The 27950-nt window shown below is 46.8% G+C and overlaps 2 protein-coding genes across 2 annotated transcripts; one reads left to right on the forward strand and one right to left on the reverse strand.

The window, feature by feature from the left end:
- Nucleotides 1-2694, reverse strand: cartl (cocaine- and amphetamine-regulated transcript-like). The gene is given in 5 exon segments (XM_067249171.1): nt 1-292; nt 862-939; nt 1188-1329; nt 2631-2656; nt 2659-2694. Coding segments are annotated over 5 exon segments (390 nt in total). The 3' UTR covers nt 1-184.
- On the forward strand, nt 1961-27879 carry iqgap1 (IQ motif containing GTPase activating protein 1). The gene is given in 38 exon segments (XM_067249172.1): nt 1961-2158; nt 2984-3086; nt 10874-11030; nt 11264-11341; nt 11554-11630; nt 12625-12692; nt 13151-13264; nt 13606-13784; nt 13934-14021; nt 14114-14277; nt 14367-14451; nt 14585-14748; nt 14966-15126; nt 15214-15338; nt 15620-15783; nt 19645-19735; nt 19834-20001; nt 20118-20260; nt 20427-20597; nt 20910-20993; nt 21219-21290; nt 21579-21648; nt 21814-22172; nt 22361-22471; nt 22473-22525; nt 22665-22889; nt 22997-23137; nt 23255-23339; nt 23771-24003; nt 24123-24255; nt 24670-24791; nt 24887-25021; nt 25124-25211; nt 25329-25538; nt 25663-25829; nt 26073-26195; nt 26302-26410; nt 26511-27879. Coding segments are annotated over 38 exon segments (4980 nt in total). The 5' UTR covers nt 1961-2112; the 3' UTR covers nt 26625-27879.
- The last annotated feature ends 71 nt before the right edge of the window (nt 27880-27950 follow it).

Raw genomic sequence — 27950 nt, forward strand, 5'->3', positions numbered from 1 at the left:
GATAAACTGACCAGATAGACCTAACCCAAGTTATGTAATGCTGTATAGCAGCTTGAGGTTGCTGCATAGCATGTTATGGACACAGTGGGGGTTGTTAGAGAATACCTCCCTATGTGGACTGGTAGTGGAGTCAGGACTGTTGCCTGTGGTGGTCACACAGTGAGGCAGCTATCCTGCCTGGAGCCTAGATGCATTTAAGGAGGTAGGAGTTGCAGTTGCCGCCCCTGCCGCAATCACACAGCTTCCCAATACGGGGACCCAGTCTCATAGCACACCTGTCACGCATCCCACACTGGAAGGGAGGGGAAAAGTGAGAGAGGGGGAGAGGGAGGGAGGGAGAGTGCTTTATCAAATGGCACAATTAACCTGTTAATTATGATGGAATAATGGTGTTCATTATTCAAAGCTATGGTTAAATTAAGTGAAGTTTTAATTAGTTTGATTTATGGCTGGAGAGATGTTTGTGGTTGTTCAGCATCTTTCTTTCAGTTAATTAGCGCTAGGGTCACAATCTTGATAAGTCTATAATTGCTCTGGAGTCAGGAGCATTTGGCATTTTGCGGCTCACATTTAATTACTGACATCTCAGAGTTGCTAATTGGTTTAATAGAAACTTTAAATTGAACAGCACTAGAAAAACTGTCTAGGTGGTCAACCAAAAGGAATACAATTACCAAACATTCGACTTCCTCTGCATATTTCATGGATATTCCTTACATTTAGACATAGTACACGAAATAAATAAACTGCAACAGAATTAACTTTTCACAAAGAAATAAAGTATACTTTTTGGGGTAGTTTAAGTGTGATAAACACTGAAATAAAATCGACTAAATACTTGAGGGCACGGATTGTACTTACAATTGGGATGCTGCCTCGCTTGTCGGTGGATGGAAAACGGTGGTTCATCTTCCCCAGAAGAGTCTCCATCACATCCATCTGGGGTCGGAAAAGAACGTTAACAATGACCTAAATGTGCACTTACAAAGAGGTGAAGGGAAAATAAAACAGACTGAGTGAAAGTTTTAACATTGAACCGTGACATCAGCCGTAGGCTATGTTCCTCAATCAAACTTTTTATATTGAGAGCTGTTGTTAATGCTGAATTAAGCTACATTTAAAAGTTCTTACATTTTAAGATAAAAAAGTTATAGGTTACATTTAAACCAACAATATAGGCTTCTTACAAGTTCTTTTTCGTTGGCCGCGTCAAATGTCTGAGCGCCAAATTCCTCGGATGAAACTTCTTGTGACGCCTGTCCGCGGCACATCACTGACAGGAGGCCGATGCACAACAGCCCGCGCAGCACCCCTGAGCTATCCATGGTTCTGATGCGGCACGTGGCGAATGCGGTGCGGTGGTCGCGCAAGAGAACAGGGAGGATATAGAAAGAGTCTGATTTACAGGTACAAGCTAGCGTTCTATTCACAGACTACCGGACCTTCTCCCTTTTAACTACTCGGTAGCCCCGCCTGTAAGGTCATGCTGCAACGGCAGGTTGTTAGACTGGTAGAGCAGTCGTCCTATCATGAATTGTGGGACATTGCTAGAGTCTGTCAACACGTTAACTTAAATTATTGTATGAGTGGGCCCTAAGAGAATAGCCTACTCCTTCGCCGAGATATTAGAGGATAATGTTTGAGAAGTTCCAAATGGTTGACAAGGCCAATCTTGAAAGAGACATTTGGATCAAGATTTACATTAATCTCTAAAACAACCGACCCATTCACTACATTTTTTTCTGTTAGACCTAAGGCAAAACATGTTCTTGTTTGAAATTACACTGCTACTGTCAAATTAATAATAGAGCTAAATCTGTCTGTAGGCCAGCAGAGGGCGCTACACCTGCAGTTTTGTAGATCAACTGATGGGTGTTTCCTGAAGCGCATACTTTTGGATTTAGGAAGGAACACACCCAATATGACATCAGTGAGGTTTTGAAGAAGAAAAAATTCTGAGCCTAGACTGTGGAGGAACAGGAGGGCCGAGAGCGCCTTCCCGAACTTTTGGTTATATTCGCATATAGATAAGTGGACGAAAGTGTGCAAACTTAACTATAACTTTACAAAATCTAACCGGGGACTGGGGATTATTTGATTTGTCTAGAGAGGATGTCAACTTCTGACGAGGCAGACGGGCTTCGGCCAAGATATGGGTGTAAGTATAAGGAAACTTTTTTTTTGTTTGCACACCTTTATTTCCAAAGTAAGGAAACCTTTTAAGCTACATTCTGCCTGAGCCCAGCTCAGTTGCGTGTCAGTTCAGTCGCAAAACTACTGTTTAAAGCTAAATTTTAAATTAGTATGAAGTATAGTTTTATGAAGAAAAAATAACTTTTGAGAGCGTGGTAGGAGCTGACTTCCGCGTTTTCATTCATATGAACTAATTTCTTACTTTGTTTAATTTGACTATATTTACAAAGACTGATTAAGATTGTATTCGAAAAAAGATAAACAGACAATAGGTTAGCCTTTTGATCTATTGCTGTCTAGTCCTTTTCTACTGGAAAGTTAGTCGGTGTTCGGTTGGTCCTCTACCTTAACAGAGGAACGAGCCAGTAACTTACGGTTTTAAGGTTCTCAGAATGACTTCCACAACAGAAATAACATTCCACATATATGCAACTAACCTCAGGGGCTGTTTAAATACCGACCTTACATATACATTTTGCTCTCTCGGCCTCTTTGTGTCATTGGTCATTTTACCGTTGTATATCCTGCGGTATATGTTGAACTATCTAGAGCAAGGGCAATCCACTGAGTAGACCTAGGCAAGTTCAATGAAAGCCTGACTTATTTCAATGGTTTATAAATGAATTAACAAACACAGGGAGCAGATGGTTAGATGGCCTGAGTACACTTGTACAAGGCCTCTGGGTTTTCAAGTTCCCCAACAAAACTGAGCTTTGTATCATCACAACTTCAGCTTTTTACATCAGAAGTATGAATGTTTGCATAATGTGGTGTGTTTGTTGGATGACAGCTGTTCTGGATGGAGTGGAGCGTCTCACAGCTGAGGAGATGGATGAGAGGAGGCAGCAGAACATGGCCTACGAGTATCTCTGTCACCTGGAGGAGGCCAAAAGGTAACAACACACCAACCTGAGAGAGAGAGAGAGAGAGAGAGAGAGAGAGAGAGAGAGAGAGAGAGAGAGAGAGAGAATGTGTGTGTGAGACAACACATCGTCACAGCCATTGCTGTTCTCTATGCCCTGCTCTCTGCTGTAGTTACACCTTACAACATACTCACACCTGCTCACATGTGAATGTGGCCACATGATGACTCTCACCACAGTCTAGGAAAAAGAGTGAGGTGCATGCAAAGTCTCCTGGACTCACATGCCCTCACCTTCCATAGGTGTTCTACTAACTTGCTCCTAAATATGCCTTCTGACACAGTGTTGCATGACCAGTCGTTGCAGGGTGAGATTCTGAAATTGTTGAGACAGCGTCTGTCTCAACATCTGGGTGGTTCCCGATAACAGACTTCCTTGAGCACCATATTCAATGAGCTATACTGACAACTCCGTATGTCTGTGAGGACTCGATGGTTTGATTTCTCAAATTCTGTTGAGATTCATCAAGTAAGGTTTTGTCAGCTATCACTTATTCAGACACCAGACTGTATGGAGAAAAATGGTCAGGAGGTCAGCAGAGCAGTGCATGTGTGTACGTGCACACTTGTGTGCTCGTGGGTGTAAAACGTGTGTACCTCTGTAGGCCTATGTTGCAGATACTTTGGTTGACTCACTAACCCAGAAGAGGAAGGAGCAAGTGCAACAGGAAGTGACTCTGTGACTCAGTCCCTTGTTGATTTTAGTATCTCAGAAACCCGCTGTTGTCATAGTAACCGGTTCCGGTGCAGGCTTGACTGTATGTTCTGCTGTGTATGTATACTCCTCTCCCCCTCATCTTTCAGATTTCACTTCCTATCCCTCTCTTCTTCACCTCTCTTCTTCTCTCGCTCTTCTTCTTCTCTGTCCGACCCCCGGGCTCCCTCAGTACTTACATGCTGCATGCTTTTTAGATGGCTTAAAAAAAACTATTTTAATTTTTAGATTAACTGCTCAGATTAACTTTTGGACATATCTTCGTTTGTTAATATTCAGGCAAAAATGTAATATTTTCATTCCATGTGTACTGTAATTCTCAGGTTTACATTACATTTATTCATTTAGCAGACGCTTTTATCCAACGCAACTTCCAAGAGAGAGCTTTACAAAAAGTGCATAGGTAAATGATCATAAACAACGAGATAGCCCCAAAAACATTGCGGGTAACCAAAACATGAAGCATACATTGTGATAAGCAAATAAGTGCCAAAAGGAAGAAACATAAGAGCATGTAGGTAAACAAATTACAAATTAAACAACATGAACCTCAAAAGTGTGAGAGTGTACCTGTAGGAAAGCAAGCAACAATAATATAATTTACAGCGAGTACAAGTAGTTATATCAGTTAAACTGTTTTTTTTTTTTTTTTACTAACCAACAAGTCACTCAATTAGTGTCATTGTGTCCCTGGAAATAACCTATCGGATCCAACAAATCTTTCTTAAGTACCGTTGTACTCCCGGAACAAGTGCGTCTTTAGCCTTTTCTTGAAGGTGTGTGGTGCACATTGTTTTCTGTCATGTTAAGGAGAAAGTGAGCTTCAGGTGACACAGAAGTATGCTCATGCCTGAATGTGCAGTATGAAGAGAATGCTTCTCACATGAGCAAACACATCACAGTGTTTTTGTGTCTCTCTCCTGATTGGTCTGACCGTTCTGTCGGTGAAAGAACGAATCCCTCTCATCTCCCTGTCACCTTGTCCCTCTTTCTCGCTCCCTCGTTCCCTCCCTCCTCTCTCTCTCGCTCTCTCTGTCTCTCTCACTGATATGTATGCTGTGTCATTATGCTAACTAGGCCTTGGAGATATACAGTAACGCTCATTTCCGTGCTGTGCCTGTATAGTTCTGCTGATATACCTCAAAGCTTAGCAACGTGCAAACACAGACACTGCAGTGTGACACTGTACTGTAGTGTGGGTACAGACACTGTAGGCTAGAATTTCTGTGTAGAAAATGAAAGTCGAGCAAGGTAACCTCAGTTCAACAGGTCTGACATAGATTGTGTTTTCCCTGTTGGGAGTCAGCCTCTCCTCATCACCCTGAGCTTGTCAGTTGGCCACAGATCTCACAGCACTGCAACGCTAATTGTTCTAAGTGTTTTCTTGTGACAGTGTGTTTCAGTGGGACAGTGTGGGAGGACTTGATTGCCCTCCCTGAAAGAGAGAGGTTGTGTGTGTGTTCCCTCCCCTCCCCTGCTGCCCCAGTAAGAGCAGTGATTGTGAGGGAGTCTTTGTTTACTCTGGCCTGAGGTGAATGAGGACTGTGGTTCCTCTCTACGTGTCTTTCCCGGAGCCACCTGAAACCTAGAGTAACGTGGATAACTGAACCAGAGGGACTTCCAGCAATGGGAGTGTCCGGTTATTGAAAGTCGAGAAGAACTATGCGCTCCATTAGTCTTAATCTGATAACACTCTGACAACTGTAATGTACAGGACCGTGTTGAGCATGTAGCACACTAACACTAATATTTGCTCAATGAAAGGTTCTAAAATGTAAAGGGAATGGAATGTCGGTGTCAGGTTCTTCGGAATACTATTGTCTAATGTCACTGCGATTCCTGGTATGTTGTGTGGTGCACATTCACAGAACTGGTCCTGTTGCATGCGAGAGTGAGGAGGGAGGACTGTTCTATATCCATAGCTCCAGCTGCAACCACACCTGCTCATACCTGACATGGCCCAGAACCCTCCGGGGTGTCACATACTGACACGCTGCTCTTCACAGTGATGAATATGCATTGCAGAGAATCCAGAGGGCTTAGCCCAATTGTTTCTGTGTGTAAGACTGTACACATGTTTGTTTAGTCAATAAAATAAGAAACCTTTGAGGCATATCTCTCTCATAATCTCTTTGATTTTGGCAGGACCTTGTAGTTAAAAGCTTTTGTTGCATGCGTAAAATCCTTCCAGTGAAGTAAAGCTACGTTGCTATTGCAATAAATAGACACTTATGGTCAGAATGTATGACATCACACCTCGTAGACAGCAAGGTAACATCTTTATTATGTCCTTTTCTTTCCCTCTCTTCTTTCTTTCTCTTTCTCTGCTTCTCTTCATCGCCCTAACCGTCGTTAGATGTGTAAATCACGTCATGCAGGGAAGCTAAGGCTTAGCCGTACACACAGTGCCCAGCATAGGACCAAGTCAGCTAAGTCTGTTAATATACTGTAAATATCCCAGATCTCTCCTTTCATTACCAGAGTTGTTTATAGTGTCTCTGTGTGGAATGTTGCACTGGCAGACCAGCTCCCTCAGGTACAGGGAGCTTCAGAATCATTTCCTGTTTCAACTCATTTCCAGGCTTTTATGCTGCAGTGGCTAGTTATGTAATCTCCTGAGTGGTGTGGGAAGTGATCTCCCTGAGCAGTGAGGATAATCATCTCCTTAATTCGATTTATTTTGGTCTTTCGAAATGTCTCTGATAGCCTCTTGTGATTGGATATCGAGTTGGGTCAAGTTAGACAGTATGCCAGTCTTAGTGTCGGTTGAAAACCTTTAGTCTGTCTCTTGTTGCTAGGTTACAGCTGTGAGGACAACAGCCGAGTGAAATTTTCTGAGTTATTGACTCTCCACCTGCCTCTGAAAAGGGGGGGGGGGGGGTGTAATGATAGAGGGAGGGAAGGAAGGGATAGAGAGAGGGAGGTGGGTAGAACAATAGATAAAGTGGCCAATAGCCTACGAAGCCGCCGCTGCTGCTGCTGCATGTTCTTGAAGTCACCCTTCTGGTTTAGATACAAGCCCGGGGTAAACTCCACTGGCTGAATAGATGTAGATAACAGGGAGAGAGACCACACCTGATAACACTGAGGAAAGAGAGAGAGACTACACCTGATAACACTGAGGAGAGAGAGATTACACCTGATAACACTGAGCAGAGAGAGAAAGAGAGAGAGAGACTACACCTGATAACACTGAGGAGAGAGAGAAAGAGAGAGAGAGACTACACCTGATAACACTGAGGAGAGGGAGAGACTACACCTGATAACACTGAGGAGAGAGAGAAAGAGAGAGAGAGACTACACCTGATAACACTGAGGAGAGAGAGAAAGAGAGAGAGAGAGACTACACCTGATAACACTCAGCAGAGAGAGAAAGAGAGAGAGAGACTACACCTGATAACACTGAGGAGAGGGAGGAAGAGAGACTACAGCTGAGCGGAGACTATGAGCTGCTCCTGGGATGATCCCAGCCCTGGGATGGACCCCAGCCCTGGGTGTGATCATCTGGATTGACGTGGTAAGATTGCAGTGGATGTAACTCCTGATGTTTGGGGGTCATCCTGATGAATGGGCTCTCTGTGTGAAGCCTTCAGGGGAGCTCCACAGAGCACAGAGCTGTCCTCTCACAAGCCTGAGAACACCCCTCTGACGGCTCACCGCAGCAGGGGCAGATTGGGGGTGCTGCTATGGTTGCTTCTCACCCAGCTAGGAGCCCAAGATCTGAGAAGTTGTATTTGTATCATCTGTATGTCCTTTTGATTTACAACACACACACACACACACACACACACACATTGAATAGTGTATCAGCTGCCCAGTAACTGTATGAGACTTGGGAGGGGTCAGTCAGTCCAGAATTCCAGTGTTGCAGTAAAGCATGTAATGGGTAATTTGGCTCACACTCTCATCCTCTCCTCTCTTCCACTCGCTCCTACCCTTTCTTCTCTCCCTTCGTCTCTGTGGGCTTTGTCTCTGGAATCATCGTCTGTGCAGGAAAGCATAAGCCTCTCTCTTATTCTCCCTCTGCATTGGAGACTGTTATGGGGCAGTCCATACTTTTGCTGTGTAACCCAGTCACATCTCACCTCCAAAGATGCTGTAAAGCAGAACTGAAAATTAGTTTTCACAGTTCATCACACCACAGAAGAATTGTATGTTAAATTAGGCTTTGAAATCGTGAGAAAATCAGCTTCTTTGCTTGATACTGGGGGGGCGTGTCGCCTGAAGGAGCTGAAGTTCCACCCCCTCGAATTTGTTGAATTTAGGAACAACAGCAACAAATAGCGAAATCAATTGCAGATATCAGAACAGACCTACCTGCAGACTCTGAGTGTTTTATGTGTAAATTACTTTGTCTTTGCATCGTACCAGCTGAGTAACAGAATGCAGGTTATATAAAGTGTCTTTGATCTGACGTAGATATGTGGCTGTGACGTAGATAGGTTGGGCTTTGCCCTGCCTCTTTAACTCCCGGCTGGGTGACGTGACACACTTTGGAGCTCTCTCACCAGGTCTGTACCACTTGTAGAGCTGAGAGAGGGAGAGAGGGAGACGGAGGGAGACGGAGGGGGGGAGGCACGACTGCATGAAAAGCAAACTCGTTTGTGCTCTATGTAGATAAGACATGCCACACATTTGCCTTTCCCTTCCAGGCATGGCCTTATATAAACATACCTGTGCACAGACCCACACATGCACGCACACTCTAGGCACTGGAGACATAGGAACACCTCTCCACCTTTTTAGTGCCTTGGGTGTGTCTGTAGTCAGTCATCCTTTCTGCCTCTTTGATCTTCTCCCTGACCTTCTCACTGTCCTCAGGTCTCATACCTAGTTCGAGTCCACCTGTCCGTTTCTGTAGGAACCACAGACACTTGTGTTAGATACTTCACGTCCCCTTCTCCTGAGGAGAGTGCTCTGTGGTCGACTTTAGGAAGGACCACAATGCATCATGGCAACACAGGATATCATTCTGGCATGGGAACTGAACAGGAAGCAGGTTGTGTGTGTTTGTGGTTTGAGGGAGAGGCCTGGGAGGGGGAGGTGTTCCACCAGGGAGCACGATATAGGGACTCCTTCTCTTCAGCAACACATCTAGTTCCTGGTGGAGAGCAGTGATCTCCAGCTGGAACAGAGGCCTCTGGATCATGCTGCTGAGCCAGTTGTGGTTCAGCTCTGTTCCCCGTTTGGGTCTTCTCTGCACCTTATTACACTCCAGCCCTCTGGCCTCTTACAGTATGTCATGTCTAGGAATGTGTCCCGGTAGGAGTGCCTCCCGTAGGAATGTGCCTGTAGTAGAGAGGTGTCAGTATACTTTCCTGAAGAGACAGCGGAAGGTAGCGGCCTCTTCCTATTAGAGTGACCTCTGACCTGTTGACTGTCTGAGGCTTCCTGTCGTGTGCAGGAAGTAAAGGATTCCAGTGACTTTGCTCCCTCTACAACATTACCTCACAGCTTGGAAATCAGCCCTGTGAAATGTATCTGCAATGCCTGTTCCAGACAACATTTCCGTTGTGGTCACCTTTTAATGTCTGACTTGTTTGTTGCATGTGTCAGGGTGACAACTTTATCTTGGCGCTAGTCCCTTTGCAATAAATAATTAGTTTGGCTGGCAATGTCAGGAGGGTGTGTCTGTGTTTGTGCTAGGCTGGACAGGGTGTGTCACCCTGATAAAATACCTAGGAATATGGAGCCTTTCACTGCTCCATGCAAGAGTGAAAGGAGGGGGTTGTCCCTGCCTGTCCCACCCGAGCCCCGCTGCCCCATGGCTGGCCACGTTGGTCTGAATAGGAGGCCTGTGTCTGGAGACCCTGTGTCATGACTTCCTGTGGGGGGAGTTGTTTCAGCTGGTGGTTAGTTAGCCTGTTGCTGCAGTTCCTGTTTGTGCGCATGGGAGAGCTGGAGAGAGACTCTTTGTTGTATTCAGGATACAGTTCACCCTGCTGTGGCCTGGTTAAAAAGCAGAGGCCAGAGTTACAGAGGAGTGGGAGAGTGTTTTTGTAGGAGAGGGAAGGAGAGAGGGAGAGTGTTTGCTCTCCTCTGAGGGCTCTGTCTGACCTCAGCGCTGTCCTCTGTGATGTTCCACTGAGCCAGAGGTATTTCATATCAGAGAACATGTTCATCACACTGTGTCAACAAAGGAAGGACATATTGTAGGAAGTGTGACTCACCATCGTGTTTACCGGACCCATTGGTAAATACAGTAGAAATACAGGGCTAGATTTAGATTGTTGGTTGTCTGTGTGGCTACCTCTCCCTGGCCTGTCTGTATGATAGCTAGTCACCTCAGCATGGTTCCTCGGTGGCCCAGGACTAAAACATGCTCACAGTAAGAATGTGGCTCCTTGTCTGACCTCAGGGAATTAAAACGTTGTGCTGAAGGAATGCTAAGAACTCAGAAGATGGGAGGAGGAGAGAGAACGATGATTTTAAGTGTTAAGGTTTATATTTTGTGTGAATAAACACATGATTATGTTCTATGCAATCTTGGTAGGAAGTTAAGGATGAACAGAGTCACAAACATGCAGACTCAACTTGATGCGTCAGAACAAATAAGTCCACTTGTAGGTAGATGTCAAAATGTCTCGAGGACAAGAGGGATCATATACAGGACTGTCCTCATGTATCTGTGGGCTGTATTTGACACCCCAGACACAGTGAGTGAACCAACGCAGCGTCATTTGAACTTCTTTTCCCTCTCCTGTTGCCCTTAGTTACTGGGGCGTAGCATTTTCTAGAATTGTTTATTTTTGGTTCTGCTGCTACATAACTCATGTAAATGTTCTATTCACATGCTGCTTCACCAGTGAGTAAATATATGTGGTAGGGTTACAGAGTGTGTGTGTATTCTCATGACTATGTATGTGGTAGTGTCACAGCGCATGTGTTCTCGTTTTCATGTTTGTGGTGGCGTCACTGTGTGTGTGTGTGCTCATTCTTTTGACCCGTTTCACCCAGGTCGTTGTGGGTTGGTGTGGGTCTTGAATGTGTGTGTGTGTGTGCGCTCAGCTCTGTTGTAACGTGTCAGTCGTGCCTCCTCTCAGGTGGATGGAGGCGTGTCTGGACGAGGAGCTGCCCCCCACCACAGAGCTGGAGGAGGGGCTCAGGAATGGCGTCTACCTGGCCAAACTGGGGAACTTCTTTGCCCCTCGCACCGTGTCCATCAAGAAGATCTATGACCGCGAGCAGACCCGCTACAAGGTGAAGGCCTGACCCTGTCCCTTAACCACGCCCCCTGAGCCTACCGCCATCACCTCGCACCCCAATCAACACCCTGACCCCGCACCTAACACTGATGAGGGGGCTTCTCCAGTCAAACACTTCTAAAAATAAGATGTCTCCATGATTGAGTCAGACTTTGTAAAGAGTGAATGACGTCTGTGTATATAAGTGTATACGTTTGTGTTTATTGTGTGTGTGTTTCTTTTCTACAGGCCACAGGGCTCCACTTCAGACACACAGACAATGTCATCCAGTGGCTGAATGCCATGACAGAGAAGGGTCTTCCAAAGGTGGGTGAACACACACTCACACACTCACCCAGGACGACAGCTGATCTATCTCAAGCCTCTTTCACTCTCTGAATGACAATACCAGGAGACAATGTTTCTTTGTTGCGCAATCCTTCATGTTGCCTTACAAACCTACTCCTGTGGTGCATGCGGGGACATGTCTGGAACCCCTCCCTGCCTTGTAACCAACCTGATCCATGTGACCCTTTCAGATCTTCTACCCGGAGACCACAGATATCTACGACAGGAAAAACATGCCACGATGCATCTACTGCATACATGCCCTGAGGTAGCACACCCACCCACAAACTGACACACAAACACACACACGCGTTCATGTATCTGCCCTCCCACAAAATCTCCCCCACATTCTGGAACACACTGGACGGTACGGTGCCACCACCCATGGTTCCTCGTCATCCTCCATTCAGGACGTTGTCAGAGTGATGTCATGATGTTTTTCTAAAATGTAGTACTGAAGTCACAGTCACATGCTCCCAATTCCTCCCATTTCATGTCAGCTCCACAAAAAACATGGAAACATGAACTACTGAAGGCTCGGGTCACAAAACACTTCCTCTTTCACCAGTGCTTAAATTCCTCCATCAGCCTATGAGTGTTTCTCTAGATTACTTGGGTGTGTGAATCTGAAAATGCAGATTCACTTACACTTGTCTTCTGAATATCTTCAACTCACTTGAGTTCACTTTTGTGAGGTGAACGGGCCCGTTTGCCCGTCGAGAGGCATTCTGCACCAAACGGCAGTGAAAAACTCCCACGACTGCTATGCTGCCGTTTTTATAAAATGGTCCAGTCAAAAGTAAAATGGATGAGAAACCCAGAGGCTGTAAATCAGGCCTCTGGAGTCAGGAAGTCAACCAACAAAACAGAGCAGGGCCTGGGTAATGGCCAAGGGGGGCAGGAGGTAGAAGAGAGAGAGGGGGGTGTGTGCGTGCGTGTGTGTGCGTCTATGTATGTGTGTTCTGTAGACTACATGACTGGCTTGTTGTTGACTTTAAGAGACCTCCTGCCCTGCCCCCCCCCCCCCCCCCCCCCCCCCCCCCATCTCCTGCCCAATGTGGCACACAGATGCCAGAAAACTGTTCCAGCAGACCGGTTATGAGCAGACTGGCAATAGAAAAGCAGGAGTGGAGTGTAATTGTGTTTCTACCTTTACTGTCATACACACCCAGCCTGTAATGACCTGCCAAGTCTACGTTGGAAATGGCTTCTGCCCTGGCCTTGTTCTTGGATAACTCTCCATTTCACCTGTCTCTACCTAGCCTGTACCTGTTCAAGCTCGGCCTCGCCCCTCAGATCCAGGACTTGTACGGAAAGGTGGATTTTACTGGTGAGTGTGTGTCTTTTGTTTCTATCCATAACCCTTCAGTCACACACCACTTCAGATATTTTAGAAAACCAACATAACTTGCCCCCCTGGCAGGACTGTATCTTAAACATGGTAAATGCTGGATGCTAAAGGCAGCACAGTGACTCATGGTATTTCCAGAGTGTAAAGGCACACAGGCATCAGTGAGGAAGAGTGAACAGCGTGGTGTTGTGTTTGGTAGGCCCCTAATGCTTCAGTAGCAGCAGTGCTGTCAGGGATTTTCCCTAGGCACCAGTCTGCAGGGCAATGTGAAACTCATTAGTGACTCTTGAGTTTTTCCTGTCGTTTGTGTTCCCGCTCTGTTCACTCCTAAGCCAGTGATCTGACTATCCCACACCGGCCTGGCTGGCCCAGACTCATCCTTCTCTCTCATCTCTCCCCTCTGTGGATTTCCCCCCCTCTCTTTCCCTCTCTCTCAGAGGAGGAGATCAACAACATGAAGAGTGAGCTGGAGAAGTATGGAATCCAGATGCCCGCTTTCAGCAAGATTGGCGGGATCCTGGCCAATGAGCTCTCAGTGGACGAGGCAGCATGTGAGCACAGCTCAGACATCAGGGGGGCGGGGCTAAGACTTTGAGCTTCAGGGGGGAGGGCTAAGGGGTAGAGCTATCGGGGGGCGTGGTTAAGGATGGGTTGAACATTAGGGGGTGGGGTCTAAGGGTTTGAGCATCACGGGCATCCCGCAAATGTTTACATGACGACGTCAGCTCACATGAAACAGGACTCGCATTGCATAATGTTGATTAAATGATTACATTACTTTCACGAAAGAAACACTTGTTTCTTCTGTGTGTGGAAGAGTACAGCCCAGTCAGTAGCCACAAGCAGACATTATACCCGAGTCCAGTTGATGACCATCCTCCCCTCTCCCTAGTACACGCTGCTGTCATCGCCATTAATGATGCCATCGACCACGGGGTGCCGGAGGGCACCATAGCGGCCATGCAGAACCCCAACGCCATGCTGGTCCAGCTGGACCAGGGCTCTGCCCAGCACTACCAGGACATGCTCTACCAAGCCAAGGGAGAGAAGGTGGCCAACTCACGCAAGCGGGTAGGACATCTGACCCCCTCTGAATGTACATGTAGCAGACAGAGAATGATACCTGGGAGCAGTGTTGTGTTGCAGTTGTGTGTGTGTGTGTGTGTGTGTGTGGGTGTGGGTGTGTGGTGAGCCTGATGTTGTTCTTGCTGCCGGTCTAGCTGGGGGAGAATGCTGACGCAGAGAGGGACGTCTACGAGGAGTTGCTGACACAGGCTGAGATCCAGGGCAATGTCAACAAGGTCAACTGTAAGTGTCACACACACACGCACACACAAACCGCTGAAGCACACACACATACACCAAAGCACAGTCCTCACTACCTATCTTCTTCCCATCAGTGTCCAGTGCCCTGAGTTTGGCAGAGCAGGCCCTGCTGAGTGGTGATGAGGACAGGCTGTATGACGCACTCCGGACCCAGGCTTTGGGCCTACACGGCCTCCAGTCCCAGAACAAGGGCTGGTACCTCAAGCAGCTGATGGCCGACCGTGAGAACAAAGACCAGGTAGGAAGAGCTGAGTCACAGCTCTGACCACACACACAGTCAAGTCGAGGTGCATTCCTCTTTTAAAACCGCGAACCTTTCTTTCTCAGGCCGCTCCAGGAGACGCCTTAACCAAAGATGAGCTGCAGAGCGGAGTCGACGTCGCAAACGACTTTGCCGAAGGCTACCAGAAGAGTAAGCCATCCCGTTTGGGAACCTCCCCGGTGGGGATGAGCATAGGGGTCGAGTGACGAGACGTGGGGGATCTGACGTCTGTATTTTGCGTGCGTCCGGTGCGCTTCTCACCGTCTGTGTGCTGTGTGTTCAGTGTTGCTAGCCGTGGAGAGGATCAACGCTGCCATCACGGCCGGCGTGCCAGAGCAGACGGTAGCTGAGCTCATGAACCCTGACGCCCAGCTGCCCGAGGTCTACCCCAGCGCTGCCGACCTCTACCAGAGGGAGCTGGCCAGCCTGCAGCAGCAGAGCCCGGAGGTACGCACACAAACACACACACACACAGGTACATGCACAAACACGTGCACGCATTCATAAATGCACACACAAGCCTCCTCCCCCACCCCCCCCACACACACACACACACATATAAGCCTCCCCCCCACACACACACTCTGTATTATCTGTATTATTGCCTGTTAGCGAGTGTGTTAGTGAGCTGATAAGCACAACATGTCTTCACTGTGTTTCCCAGGGATCCCTGTCTCACCCAGAGCTGCTGGTTGCCGTGGAGATGCTGTCGTCGGTGGTCCTGATGAACAGAGCGCTTGATGTGGGTGACAGGGCGACCCTGTGGAGACAGCTGGCCAGTTCTGTTACAGGACTAAGTAACGTGGAGGACGAATACGCACAGAGGTATGCGCACGCTCACTGACACGGAGATAGTCTGTCCCTGGTCTGCTGTTGCTGAGAGATGACATGGCCCTCACCCCTGCCCACCAGGTACATGGACGAGCTGATGCGTCTAAAGGCAGCAGCCAGGGAGCAGGGATGTGACTATCTCACCTGGAACGACATCCAAGCTTGCATAGACCAGGTCAATCTGACTATACAGGAGGAGCATGAACGTGAGTGATATGCACACACACACACACACACACACATGCACACACATACACACAAGACCTCTCTCTTTTTAAAATGTTATTGTTACCCTATATCCTGTGGTCTTGTATCAACTTAAGTATTGAATTTTAGCTGGATCAAATCTTCAATTTTCCTCAGAATAAGCAGTCAGTGAGTCAAAAACATTTTCCCATTCCCTTTTCAGAGTGTTAAAGAATCTCTTTAGCCTTTGAATGCTTTGTATGTCAGCCACCATGCCTAGGCCTTGGGTTTGTGTGTGCAGGTATTGCAGCCATCGGTCAGATCAACGAGGCTCTGGATGAAGGGGACCCTCCGAAGACCCTGGAGGCCCTCCAGGACCCCTCGGCCAAGCTGACCGACGTGGACCCCTCTGTGGCCCAGCACTACTATGACAAACTGCTGGAGGCTCGAAGAGAGAAGGCACATGTAAGTGCACATGCACACACACACACACACATGCTCAAACTGCACACACATACGCACATATACACAGAGAAACAGGCACAGTCACACACACTTATACAATAATATACAATAAGCGTTTCAGGGGACTCCCAAAGTCTTGGTGTCCTTATTGTGGATAAAATGAGTTGACTGAGGGCTGGACCTTTCAGCTCCCATCTGGTGGTGAGATTCTATCAGAGCCCATTGTTTATCAGTGAATAGAGAGACCGTTTATCATTACAGGACTTGTTTGGTCAGAGATGAGCCTTCAGTGTCCGGATGCCCGCAGGAGTTTAGCGAAGGTCAGAATGATGCTTGGGCAGTAGGCAAACATGTGGTTTATTATGCAAACACAGCTTGACTAGAGTTACCTCACTGTGATGAAGGACAACGTATCGTCATGGTATTGAATTCATGGGATCGCACTATTGCCATTGGCCTATTGTACACGGCAAATGGCTATTGATGTTCAATGGGGGTAGGTACTTCCATTGTTAAGAGAATATACAGGTTATGCAACCATTATTTACATTTCTGCACAGTTTGAATGTCTTCATGTGGACAACAGTCCACATGTAGACATTCAAATTAAACATCTTACCTCTGCTTCAGCAATATCATTAGGTTGTGGGCCAAGTGTTTTTTTTCTCTAGGAACTTCCCCAGAAGCACAGAGAGAGCTCCATGTGATTCAGCTCTCTCATCCCCACATGACACCTCACCCCCTCTCCCCCCGCCCTTAATGATGTCATAGTGGAATCATGCTCGCTCTGTCTCTGTCTGCGCCCACTCACTTCCTGTATCTCTCCCACGTCTCTCTAGGTCATCTTTATCCCCTCCCGCCCTCTGTCTCCTTCTTTCTCTTCCACTCCTCCCTTCATCCCCCTGTTCTGGTCTCCAGCCCAATTTCGATGTTGTCGCCAAGTCTGTCAGCGTAACAACAAAGCAAAGACTGAAATAGTGTGGGGCCCTTTTTTTTGCACTGTCTGTTATTCAAACTGTGTGGCTCTCTTTATAGCCCAGACAATTAGCTGTTCTCAGTGTTCACAGAGACTCCTTGTCACTGGGGAGTGAGATTAGATACACACCCATGCAGCCTCTGTCTGTGTATTTGACCTGTGTTATCTTGCCATGGTGAGGTGATGAACGTGACTCTTGTACCTGCATGTCTCTGTAGTGGTTCCAAGTATGATGTCACTGTTGGAGCACCTTATTTGGAGTGTGTTTCCTACAGATGATGGAACTGACATGGTTGGGCTGCTGCTAAGGTCAGAGGTCAGATGCAGGGCATGGTTTACCACAGATGGTTCCGCACAGCAGCAGCTTAACTGAGGGCTGGATAGAAGCAAATGCACCTGCACAGGAAGTCATGAGAGTTTCTAGTGGGCCGAAGCTTCGGCTGAACGATCAGTTCTTTCCACTGTGTTGGCGAGTTTGTCTTTTATTGCAGAATTACACAGTAGGTATAAAATATTTAAAAAGTTTGGAGACCAGTAATGGAATAAATCTTGCAGTAGGTTTTTTTTTCTTCTGGATCCCTGTCTTATTAGTCCTTGTGGTAGTTTAGATGGTAAATTAAGTATGCTTACTTCAATGTCCTGTTTCTGTGTGTTTGTGAAATCCATTATGGTATTTTCAGCCAGGTTGGCTGGAATGCTTTGCTCGTCATGATCCATCGGTCAGACGTGGAGTTCTCCTGTCCTGAAATGAGAACATGATGCTTGTTTGTTGCCAAGCCTCATTTCCCTGGTCAGAGAGAGAGAAAGAGAGAGAGAGAGAGAGGGGGGGGGGGGGGGGGGGGGGGGGGAGAGAGGGGCGGGGGGGGGTAGCGTTGGGGAGGGGGGGAAAGAAAGCAAGTTATTTTCCTGCTCTTTTTTCACAGCTATAGGAAATAACAAGGCTAGGCTACCAGTCTGCTTCCTTAAAAGGGAAGAAAGCTGACCATTACCTTAGGCAGGCTCCTCTCAATGGGAACCACACTGTTGTTCGACTTGTTAGGCAATATGCTATAGGCTGTCCCTAGACTCTCCCCCCTCCCCACACACATACACACACACACACACCCATTCATTACTGATGTGTCACTGGTAGGTTGAAGATACTGTATTGGTCAGCGGTTCATAGACAGATAATTAGAGGTAGGTATAGAGATATAGATAAATACAACGACAAAGGGAAGTGGTTAAATCAGGAAGTTTCTGCTGGATTTCAAAGGCTTGCTGTCATGTGTTTCACATCTGATGTGCAGGGGGGGTATAGTTCTCCCCAAGTGTCTGCAGGTCATGGAGCATCACTGACTTATCTGGACTTTATTATCTGTGTTGGGATTGTCTTCCTCATGGGCTTGTGTTGCATGTGTAACTAGCCTCATTGAGCAACGGTCTTACTTGACCCTGACCCTCATGTCATCAGTGAGGCGTGCACTTCTGGGTGAGGAGTAGGACTATGTGTTTGGTTTTAGTTTTTTCATAATTCAACACTAATATGTCATAACAACTTGACTCAGGAAATCTGATCGCACCGTTAAGCATTTAACCACTGAGATACAGCACTGTGAACGAAGGATTAGCCAACTGCCCACAGCGCCAGCTTTCACTTCCTATTTTCTAATCAGCAGTAGTTTGTTGTACTCTGTTGTTCGACAGTGAAACGCCCTGAAGCTCCCCTGCCCACATTGGCACCACACCCTTGCTGTGCCACCTGCCCTCAGTGGCTGTTGAATCACTGCTGGGGAAAATAAATAGCAATTAACTCTAATTATTTTCAAATGTAATGTCCCAAGTCTATGTTCAATGCAAATAAAGATCTGTGGGGGATTTACATTTAGTCATTTAGCAGACACTCTTATCCAGAGCGACTTACAGTAAGTACAGGGACATTCCCCCGAGGCAAGTAGGGTGAAGTGCCTTGCACAAGGACACAAAGTCATTTGGCACGGCCAGGTATCAAACTGGCCACCTTCTGATTACTAGCCCAATTCCCTAACCGCTCAGCCACCTGACTCCTTGATTTAGTAGCTAGTGTATGCTAGGACATGCTCATGAGGAGCCCCACCTTTTTGTTTGGGTATCTGTAAACTCTCCCCTGCCCCCCTCACCTTTACTGAAACTGACAAGAAGGGGCGGGGAAAGCGGGCGTGAGGCACAAAGAGGGGCCTGTCCTGTCGGGCCAATTAATTGCCTAGTCTCCTCACTCCGGATACCAGCCGCAGCAGACAATGGGGAGGAGGGAGGGGCGCTATCTGGTGGTTGTCATCTGCAACTACATTGGCAGTCTACCGTGACTTCAGGAGTGGGGGAATGTTCTTGACTTGGTCAGGTCATACTTTGACTTAGCAAATCATCCTTAAGTAGGTCAAGTAAAATTAGATGATGACTGGAAAACAAGTTTCATGTATTCAATGACATACCTTGTCATTGAGGCTTACAAAATTCTACCTGTTTTTGTAAGCCAAGCTGCCTTGGTATTTGCTGACTCTGCAAGTGCATATCTTCTACTGTGTGCATCAGTATCTTTGTACTCCTGGGGTTGCTGTGAGACAAACGGAGTGACACCTGTGTGACACTTCTGCGTAGGCATGTCCTTTGGTTTCCTGATGGTGTGGTTGTGGCTTAGCAAACCCAGGCTCCTTCAAAAGAAACAGAGTGCCCTCAAGTGGCCGTTCAGTGGAACGACACTTGTTAGTTGGAACATAAGGCTGTGTGCTCCTCCACAGCTTTGGTTCCAGCTGTATGCAGATCTCCAATACTGTGTTGAAACATGGCTTCAGGCTGTTACGTGCAGTGTGTATTTACTATATTGTCTTCACGCTGTTATTTATAGTGTGTGTATTTTCTTCCTCCAGGAGACCCAGGATCCCTCTGCTGTGCTGTGGCTTGATGAGATCCAGAATGCCATACTTATGGCCAATAAAGATACCCAGGATGCACTGCAATGTAAGAATGATGCACAATTTCAAATGCATAAAACCCCCTCTGTGTTGTAGGCCCCTACGGGAGGAGTGTGTATGATGCCCTTGTTTCTCCTCCCTCAGTCTCGCAGGCCATCCAGGGTATCAACGAGGCGGTGGACAGCGGCGATGCGTCTCAGACCCTGGCCGCCCTGCGCTCTCCTGGGGTCGGACTCTACGGCGTCACACCAGAGTGTAGCCAGAACTACCAGGATGACCTGGCCAAGATCAAGGAGGACAAGAAGAAAGAGGGTAAGGAGACCATGGCTGATGAATGAATGGATAGATGGATGGATTGAGGGACGGGGTGGGGTGGTTGGCCAAAATGGGCAGAGTTAACCTGTGGAGGTGTCTGTGCCTCTCCTCAGGGGATAACGGAAGTGAGTGGATGAAGCACTGGGTGAAGGGAGGACACAACTACTACTACAACATGAGCACCAGAGAGGGCACCTGGGTGGAGCCCGAGGGCTTTGTCCAGAACAACACCCATCTGGACAAGGACAACATCCAGGTAGGCCAGCCCTCAGATCAGCACCAGACTGCTCTCTGATGAGACAGTGTAGCGATGGACAGTCCTTAGGGGATTATGTACAAACCCACAGCCTTCAGTAGCTATCAGCTCTAATAGTTAGCAATGAAGAAGCTCTTACGCTTTCACTTTCTTTGTTATCCAACAGTCTGTGGTTTCCGGGGTAACCACCGCTTATAACCGAGAGCAGCTGTGGCTGGCCAATGAGAGTCTGATCGCTAAGCTGCAGGCTCGTTGCCGTGGCTACCTGGTGAGGAACGGCCGGAAGGAGCGGCTTGACTTCCTGAAGTCCCAGGAACCATCCGTCAACTGCATTCAGGTGAGACAAACCTCAGGGTCATTCAAAGGCCACACCCTTTACTGCAAGATTACATCAGGTCATATACACAACCACCCAGGAGTTTGGATCTGTGTAACTGTATAACATACAAGACTACGCATAAGTGTTTGTTATATCGTTATGTCTCCAAGACAAGAGCGGCAGAAAAAGAACACAAGGGGGGCATATCATGACAAAAGCTAATAAAAAGCCAGTATTGACCCTAAATACATTTTATTTTAATATGTACTAAATCCTAAATATTACAAAAGATGCAACAGTCTGACCTGTTTATCTGGTGAACTCTCCCAGGCTCACTGGAGGGGTTTCAAGCAGAGGAAGCACTTCCGAGACAGGAAGCAGTACCTGAAGAACCACAATGACGACGCAATCAAGGTAAGTCAGGTTGGCCCACACAAAGTTGCCTGGCTGTTCCCTTTGTAGATTCGACCGAAAGCTCGAGGCTCTCAATATCTTGATGACAAAGAACAGTGTTTGTGATAATTTATTTATACAGTTAGCAGTAACATCAATGCAGTAAACACAAAGCTACTTTACTGTACACTAATTAGTAGAAGTACACAAGCATTCAGCTTGAAACTGAGTATTGATGTTTTTCAGATTCAGGCAATGGTTCGGATGCATCAAGCTCGCAAGAAATACAAAGACCGCCTGAAGTACTTCAAAGACCATGTGAGTAGCTTTGCACAATTCTTTAAATGCAGATGAGCTTAACGTGAAGGATTAACATGCAGAGTAAACAGAGACGCTGTCATGCATGCATGGAGCCCCTCGACATGGAGCCCTCTTCTGACATATCCAGTGACATTTGCTCTTGGACTCTTTTAGGTTTTTACGAGTCTAGATTATCATGAAGCTGTGTAAATGTCTTGGGTCATCCACCCCCTGCAGCACAGAAGATGTCTGTGGCTTTCCATCTGGTATTGATCTAACAAGTCAACACTGTTTACTCTTCTGCAGATCAATGAGGTGGTGAAGATACAAGCCTTCATTCGAGCCAACAAAGCCAGGGATGATTACAAGACACTCAGTGAGTAGAGGACGTGTTCATAGTAGACTTCCAAAGAAGTCCTCTTGATATGATTCGTGCTTTAAACTGGGTTCACAATGACCTGGACTGACACAAACAATGAATGACAGGATTGAAATGGTCAGCTTGGTCAGCGTGAAACTCATGTGAAATGTGTACTTCCAGTCAACGCGGACGACCCTCCCATGGCAGTGGTGCGTAAGTTTGTGCACCTGCTGGACCAGAGTGACCAGGACTTCCAGGAAGAGCTGGACCTGATGAGACTGCGAGAGGAAGTGGTCACCAACATCCGCTCCAATCAACAGCTGGAGAACGACCTGAACTTGATGGACATCAAGATTGGCCTTCTGGTGAAGAATAAGATCACCCTGCAGGAGGTGGTGTCCCACAGCAAGAAGCTTAGCAAGAAGAACAAGAGCCAATTGTCTGACATGATGAACAAGCAGAAGGGAGGCCTTAAGGCCCTGAGTAAGGAGAAGAGGATTAAGCTAGAGGCCTACCAGTATCTCTTCTACCTACTACAGGTATGGTGAATGACAGCAGGACCCTAGTGAAGGCCTATGGCTGTTTTAAGTGTCATTTGTGTTGCTAGGGTTAACCAGAAGAGATATTATACAGATTTCTCTACAACTTCAGATACAATGAAGTTGTATCTCGTGACCGTTGTATCTCCTGTAATCTGTGAAGCGTCTCTGCTCCGTCTTCTTCTCAGACAAATCCCACCTACCTGGCCAAGCTGATCTTCCAGATGCCCCAGAATAAGTCCACCAAGTTCATGGACACGGTCATCTTCACCCTGTACAACTACGCCTCCAACCAGAGGAGAGGAGTACCTTCTGCTCAAGCTCTTCAAGACGGCACTGCAAGAGGAGATCAAGTGAGAAGACAATTGATACACTTTTTGACATGTTACAACAATTCCTTGCTAGGAAGACACCATTGTTTCTTTTGACTTTTGTGTTGCTTTATAACATTGCCCATGACTTCTCACTCACATGTATTATGTGTGTCCTCAGATCCAAAGTGGACCAGCTCCAGGAGATCGTCACTGGCAACCCCACGGTCATCAAGATGGTGGTTAGCTTTAACCGTGGGGCTCGCGGCCAGAACGCTCTGCGGCAGATCCTAGCGCCTGTTGTCAAGGAGATCATGGAGGACAAAACGCTGAACATCAAGACTGACCCAGTGGACATCTACAAGAACTGGGTCAACCAGATGGAGACACAGACAGGAGAGGCCAGGTACAAGAGGAGGCCTGGTCCATGACACTGGCTTCATTTTCTACCATAGTGAAAGCTGCTGTTAGTTTTGCCTGTTTACTGATGACCTCTGACCCCCTCCCTCACAGTAAGCTTCCTTATGAAGTGACGCCAGAACAAGCTATGAGTCATGAGGAGGTGAGGACACGCTTGGAAGCCTCTATCAAGAACATGAGGAACGTGACAGACAAGTTCCTGTCCGCCATAATTTCCTCTGTAGATAAAATCCCGTAAGTACTGAACTTTTGTACGTTTTGTGTGTATACTTTGTGGAGTCCTACCAGAGTCCTACTCCCATTGGACTGAAGATGCTGAGAGTAAAGCTGGGCTTGTGTTCTGTATGGCAGATATGGGATGCGTTACATCTCCAAGGTGCTGAAGGACACCCTCAACGAGAAGTTTCCCGATGCCACAGAAGATGAGCTGGTCAAGGTCTGTTTCCCTCACCCTGAATACCCTCATACACCCTCATACTGCTTAAACACAGCCTCCAGCTTTCCTCTGTTCTACTGCCTGGTATTCTGGTGGGCTTCACTTTTTCTTGCTTTCTCTCGACTGAAAGTTGTTTCTCTCTCTTCTACTATCCTCCATTTTACGCAATCTTTCTCTCGTTTGTCTTTTGTTCTCATTTTGTTTCTGGCTTCCCAGCCTCTTGTATCCTGTACTCCCCTTTGATTTTTCCTCACTCCCTGCCTACTCCAGCCATCTCTCCTCTCTGGGGGATGAGTCTCTTCTCTGCCTTCGCTAACAAGGTGAGCCCCACCTGTCTTAGCTCTCCTCTCACCTGCTTACAAAACACTCCCTACATTGCATGTCTATGGATGTCAGAAATCTGAACACTGTGTTGTCTTTCTGTGTTCTAGATCGTGGGGAACCTGTTGTACTATCGCTACATGAACCCAGCCATCGTGGCTCCTGATGCTTTCGACATCATCGACTTGTCGGCTGGAGGTCAGCTGACCACAGACCAGAGACGCAACCTGGGGTCTATCGCTAAGATGCTGCAGCATGCGGCATCCAATAAAATGTTCCTGGGAGACAACGCCCACCTGAACCCCATCAATGAGTACCTCAGCAGCTCCTACCAGAAGTTCAGGTGGGACTGATGCACCTTTGACTGACCTTTCTCCCTGGTCCATCTTCCTCTTCTGTAGTTTGTTTTACTCTTGGTTGTTTATGTTCCTGTCTGCACTCCATTCTTCTTCTTCACTGTAGGCGATTCTTTTTGTCAGCATGCGACGTCCCATCATTGGAAGACAAGTTCAACGTGGATGAGTACTCTGACCTGGTCACTCTAACCAAACCTGTTATCTACATATCCATTGGAGAAGTCATCAACACACACACGGTCAGTTGGCACAGTCTTTCTTCTCCCCGCACCAATCTCTTCTCTTCCAATCCTCTTTTCTCTCTCTCTCTCTCTCTCTCTCTCTCTCTCTCTCTCTCTCTCTCTCTCTCTCTCTCTCTCTCTCTCTCTCTCTCTCTCTCTCTCTCTCTCTCTCTCTCTCCCCACTCTCTCTCTCTCCCCACTCTCTCTCTCTCCCCACTCTCTCTCTCTCCCCTCTCTCTCTCTCTCTCCCCCTCCCCACTCTCTCTCTCCCTCCCCACTCTCTCTCTCCCCACTCTTCCATCTCGTCTCTCCTCTTCTGTTCATTCTTCCATCTAGTCTCTCCTCTTCTGTTCATTCTTCCATCTAGTCTCTCCTCTTCTGTTCATTCTTCATCTTTGTGTGTCCATGTCTCTGATATCCTCCTCTCTGCAGCTCTTGCTGGAGCACCAGGATGCCATAGCTCCAGACCATAACGACCCAATCCACGAGCTGCTGGAGGACCTGGGAGAGGTGCCCTCCATCGAGGCCCTCATCGGTGAGTATTGTTTCCCCTGGTGATGGTCTCTCCTGCGCTTAATCACTCCTACCAAGGTCCAGCTCTCCCTATTGTGTGAAGGACCCTAACCCCCCCCCCCCCTCCCCTCTGCAGGTGAGAGCCCTCTCCCCCTGGTGACCCCAACCAGGAGATGATGGGGAAGGCTGAGGTGTCCCTCACCCTCACCAACAAATTTGACCTCCCCGGAGAGGCCAACGCAGAAATGGATGCCAAGACCCTTCTGATCAAGTAGGAATCTCTCCTGGTCATTCAGAGATGAACTAGCCTCTTCGCCGGATCTGATCCTCTAGACCCATTCTAACACCTCTGATCTCTACCCTCTCTCTTCAGCACCAAGAGGCTGATCGTGGACGTCATCCGTTTCCAGCCGGGAGAGACTCTGACTGAGATCTTGGAGTCTTCAGCCAGCCCAGAACAGGTCAGTGGGATGGAAAGAGGGGTGGTGGTTTTTCTTTACTTACCACCCTAAAAGATCACCTTTGACCTTTTGAGTTGCACGATGCTACATGAACACAGTCATGTCTCTGCCTGACAGGAAGTGGAGTATCAGCGTGCGATGCAGAGGAGGGCGATTCGAGATGCCAAGACCCCTGAGAAGATGAAACGGGCCAAGCCGGTGGTGGACGACAGCCTGACACTGCAGGGAAAGAAGGACAAGATTAGGAGCAACCTGGAGAGGCTTGCGGAGCTGGGCAAGGTGCACCCTGAGAACCGTTACCAGGACCTCATCAACGACATTGCCAAGGTAGCGCTCTCTTACTGTAGTGCTTTGTTGTGTATGTTGTGTGTGTAAAGTTATGTTTATATAATGATTTAGTTTGAGATTGATGTTTATTCTGGCGTAATATGGGTTTGCGGCTTCATTCCAGGACATCAGAAATCAGCGAAGGTATCGCCAGCGAAGGAAGGCGGAACTAGTGAAGCTGCAGCAGACAAACACTGCCCTCAACTCCAAAACCGCCTTCTACAATGTGCAGATTGACTACTACAACCAGTACATCAAAACCTGCATGGACAACCTGGCCAGCAAGGGAAAGTAAGTATTGGCATCAACTCCCATTATCACATCTCATACTGGAGTCCTTCTCCAGTAGTATCTATGATTTCCGAGCCTACATTCAACATGCAATGTTAAAACTCAACATGCCCCATCAGATCCTCTTGATATTGAGTAGATACCTGAACCTGCGTGGTTCTTCCTGTTCTGGGTCTGTCTTATAGGGTGGGTGGAAGCAAGTAAACATTGTCTGTACAAACCGATCTCTTCTTCTCTCCTCAGACTATCTAAGAAACCCGGTGACGCCAAGGCCAAGAAGAGTAAACAAGTGTCTCAGAAATACACCGCTGCTCGTCTGCATGAAAAGGGCGTGCTCATCGAGATAGAGGACCTTCAGACCAACCAGTAAGATCAATCAGTCAATCAATAACTAAACTTATCCTGTATAGTGCAAATAGATGTACTGTATGCTCAAAAGGTATTCACCTTGTTTTCTCTGCCCTTTTCTCAGGTTTAAGAATGTCATCTTTGAGATCTCGCCATCAGAAGCTGTTGGAGTGTTCGATGTGAAGGCCAAGTTCATGGGAGTACACCTGGAGACGTTGATGTTAGAATACCAGGTATGACATGTGGACAAGGGCGAGCAGGATCATGTCACTGTCTGTGTAGCAACATTTTGATTGATGAGATTACAACAGTATGTCTGTTTCTTTCCCTCAGGATCTTCTCCAGCTGCAATATGAAGGTGTTGCAGTGATGAAGCTTTTTGATAGGGCTACTATCAACGTCAATCTCCTCATCTTCTTGCTCAATAAGAAGTTTTACGGAAAATAGAGGGAGGAATCGAAGCAAAAGCAAGGGAGAGGAAAGTGCTATGGACACTGTGGAAAATACAACATCCCACTTAGAGACACAAGCTAAAAGCCTTTTCCTCAGCACACGTTTCTGTCTCCATTGTCTTCTCTGCACTACCACACTTGTGCCTCAGCATCGTCATGTGCCTTATTCTCCAATGACAAGTCTGCCAGCACGTGATGAACGGCTGGTGGTTGGTGGTTTGTGTAGCTTAGTTTAAGAATAGTTCCTTATCATTATCACTTTGCTTGGAATATTTGCAAACTACTTGTGCATGAATGCTTGTAGAATTAATGTTCTGTGTGAAAAGATTTTTATTTCTTTGTTTTTTCAATGTGTTGGTAAAAACAGGAACTGTGTCTAGGATGCCCAGCTAAGGATGTGCAGTACTTGTGCAGTACTTATGGGTAGGCTCTTGCAGGGCCTGGCATCCACCTGGTATCCACCTATTACTAAAGCACTCTGACCCAGGGACTTAGTCTCCTGTCTGGCCCACACCAAATCTCTTAACGTGGCCCGCTAACTCTGCCCCTCCCTGCCTTTGCTCTAGTACATACTAGATCACAAAGCACCATGCATGGGTAAGAGGAGATACTTGACACAAGTATTCTTATCACTCAAGATATCAGGTAAACATGTTCCTTAACACTTTGGTCACCCTTACTTTGTCCTTGCTATGAAATGTTGCAGTCACTGTAAGCCGTAAGAAATGATCTGGAAGAGTAGCTTAAGCTGACAATTCAAAATACTTTTGATTTATCATGCTTTTTGTTAAATAAATTCATAAACAAAAGCTGTCCCTATTTATATTTTAAGTGTTGTTAGTCCTCAGTATAACTAACCTTTGTTGAGACAAAGACAAATAGTTGTTTTTACTATATTCAGACATACGTTTCCAGTTAATATTACACTGTGCAAAGTGTTTCAAATGAGTGCAGTATTTTAGTATAATGTGTACAGACATTGCTGTGTTCTAGTAGATTTCTCATGATTTTTGAACTGAAACACTTGGAATTAATTGTATTACAATTAGACTTATTTTAGGAAACATCTTTTTATACTGCCCATATGATATATCCACTGTCTCCTTATTTGTAGTTTGTAGCCATTTTGTTAAGTTTAGTTACAGTGGCTCATACAAAAATGTCAGAACATATTCTCCTTTGCTGTCTGTCTAATTCTCATTACAGTCCAATGAATGTTTTACTTGTTTAAAATAAAGCTTCAATAATGATTTTTTTTGTATTAATTTCACTCTAATACACTGAAATCATTGGGATGCATATATGTCAATTTGACTCATTA

This window comes from Osmerus mordax, chromosome 13 (genome assembly GCF_038355195.1).
Source record: "Osmerus mordax isolate fOsmMor3 chromosome 13, fOsmMor3.pri, whole genome shotgun sequence".
NCBI classification, from domain to species: domain Eukaryota; kingdom Metazoa; phylum Chordata; class Actinopteri; order Osmeriformes; family Osmeridae; genus Osmerus; species Osmerus mordax.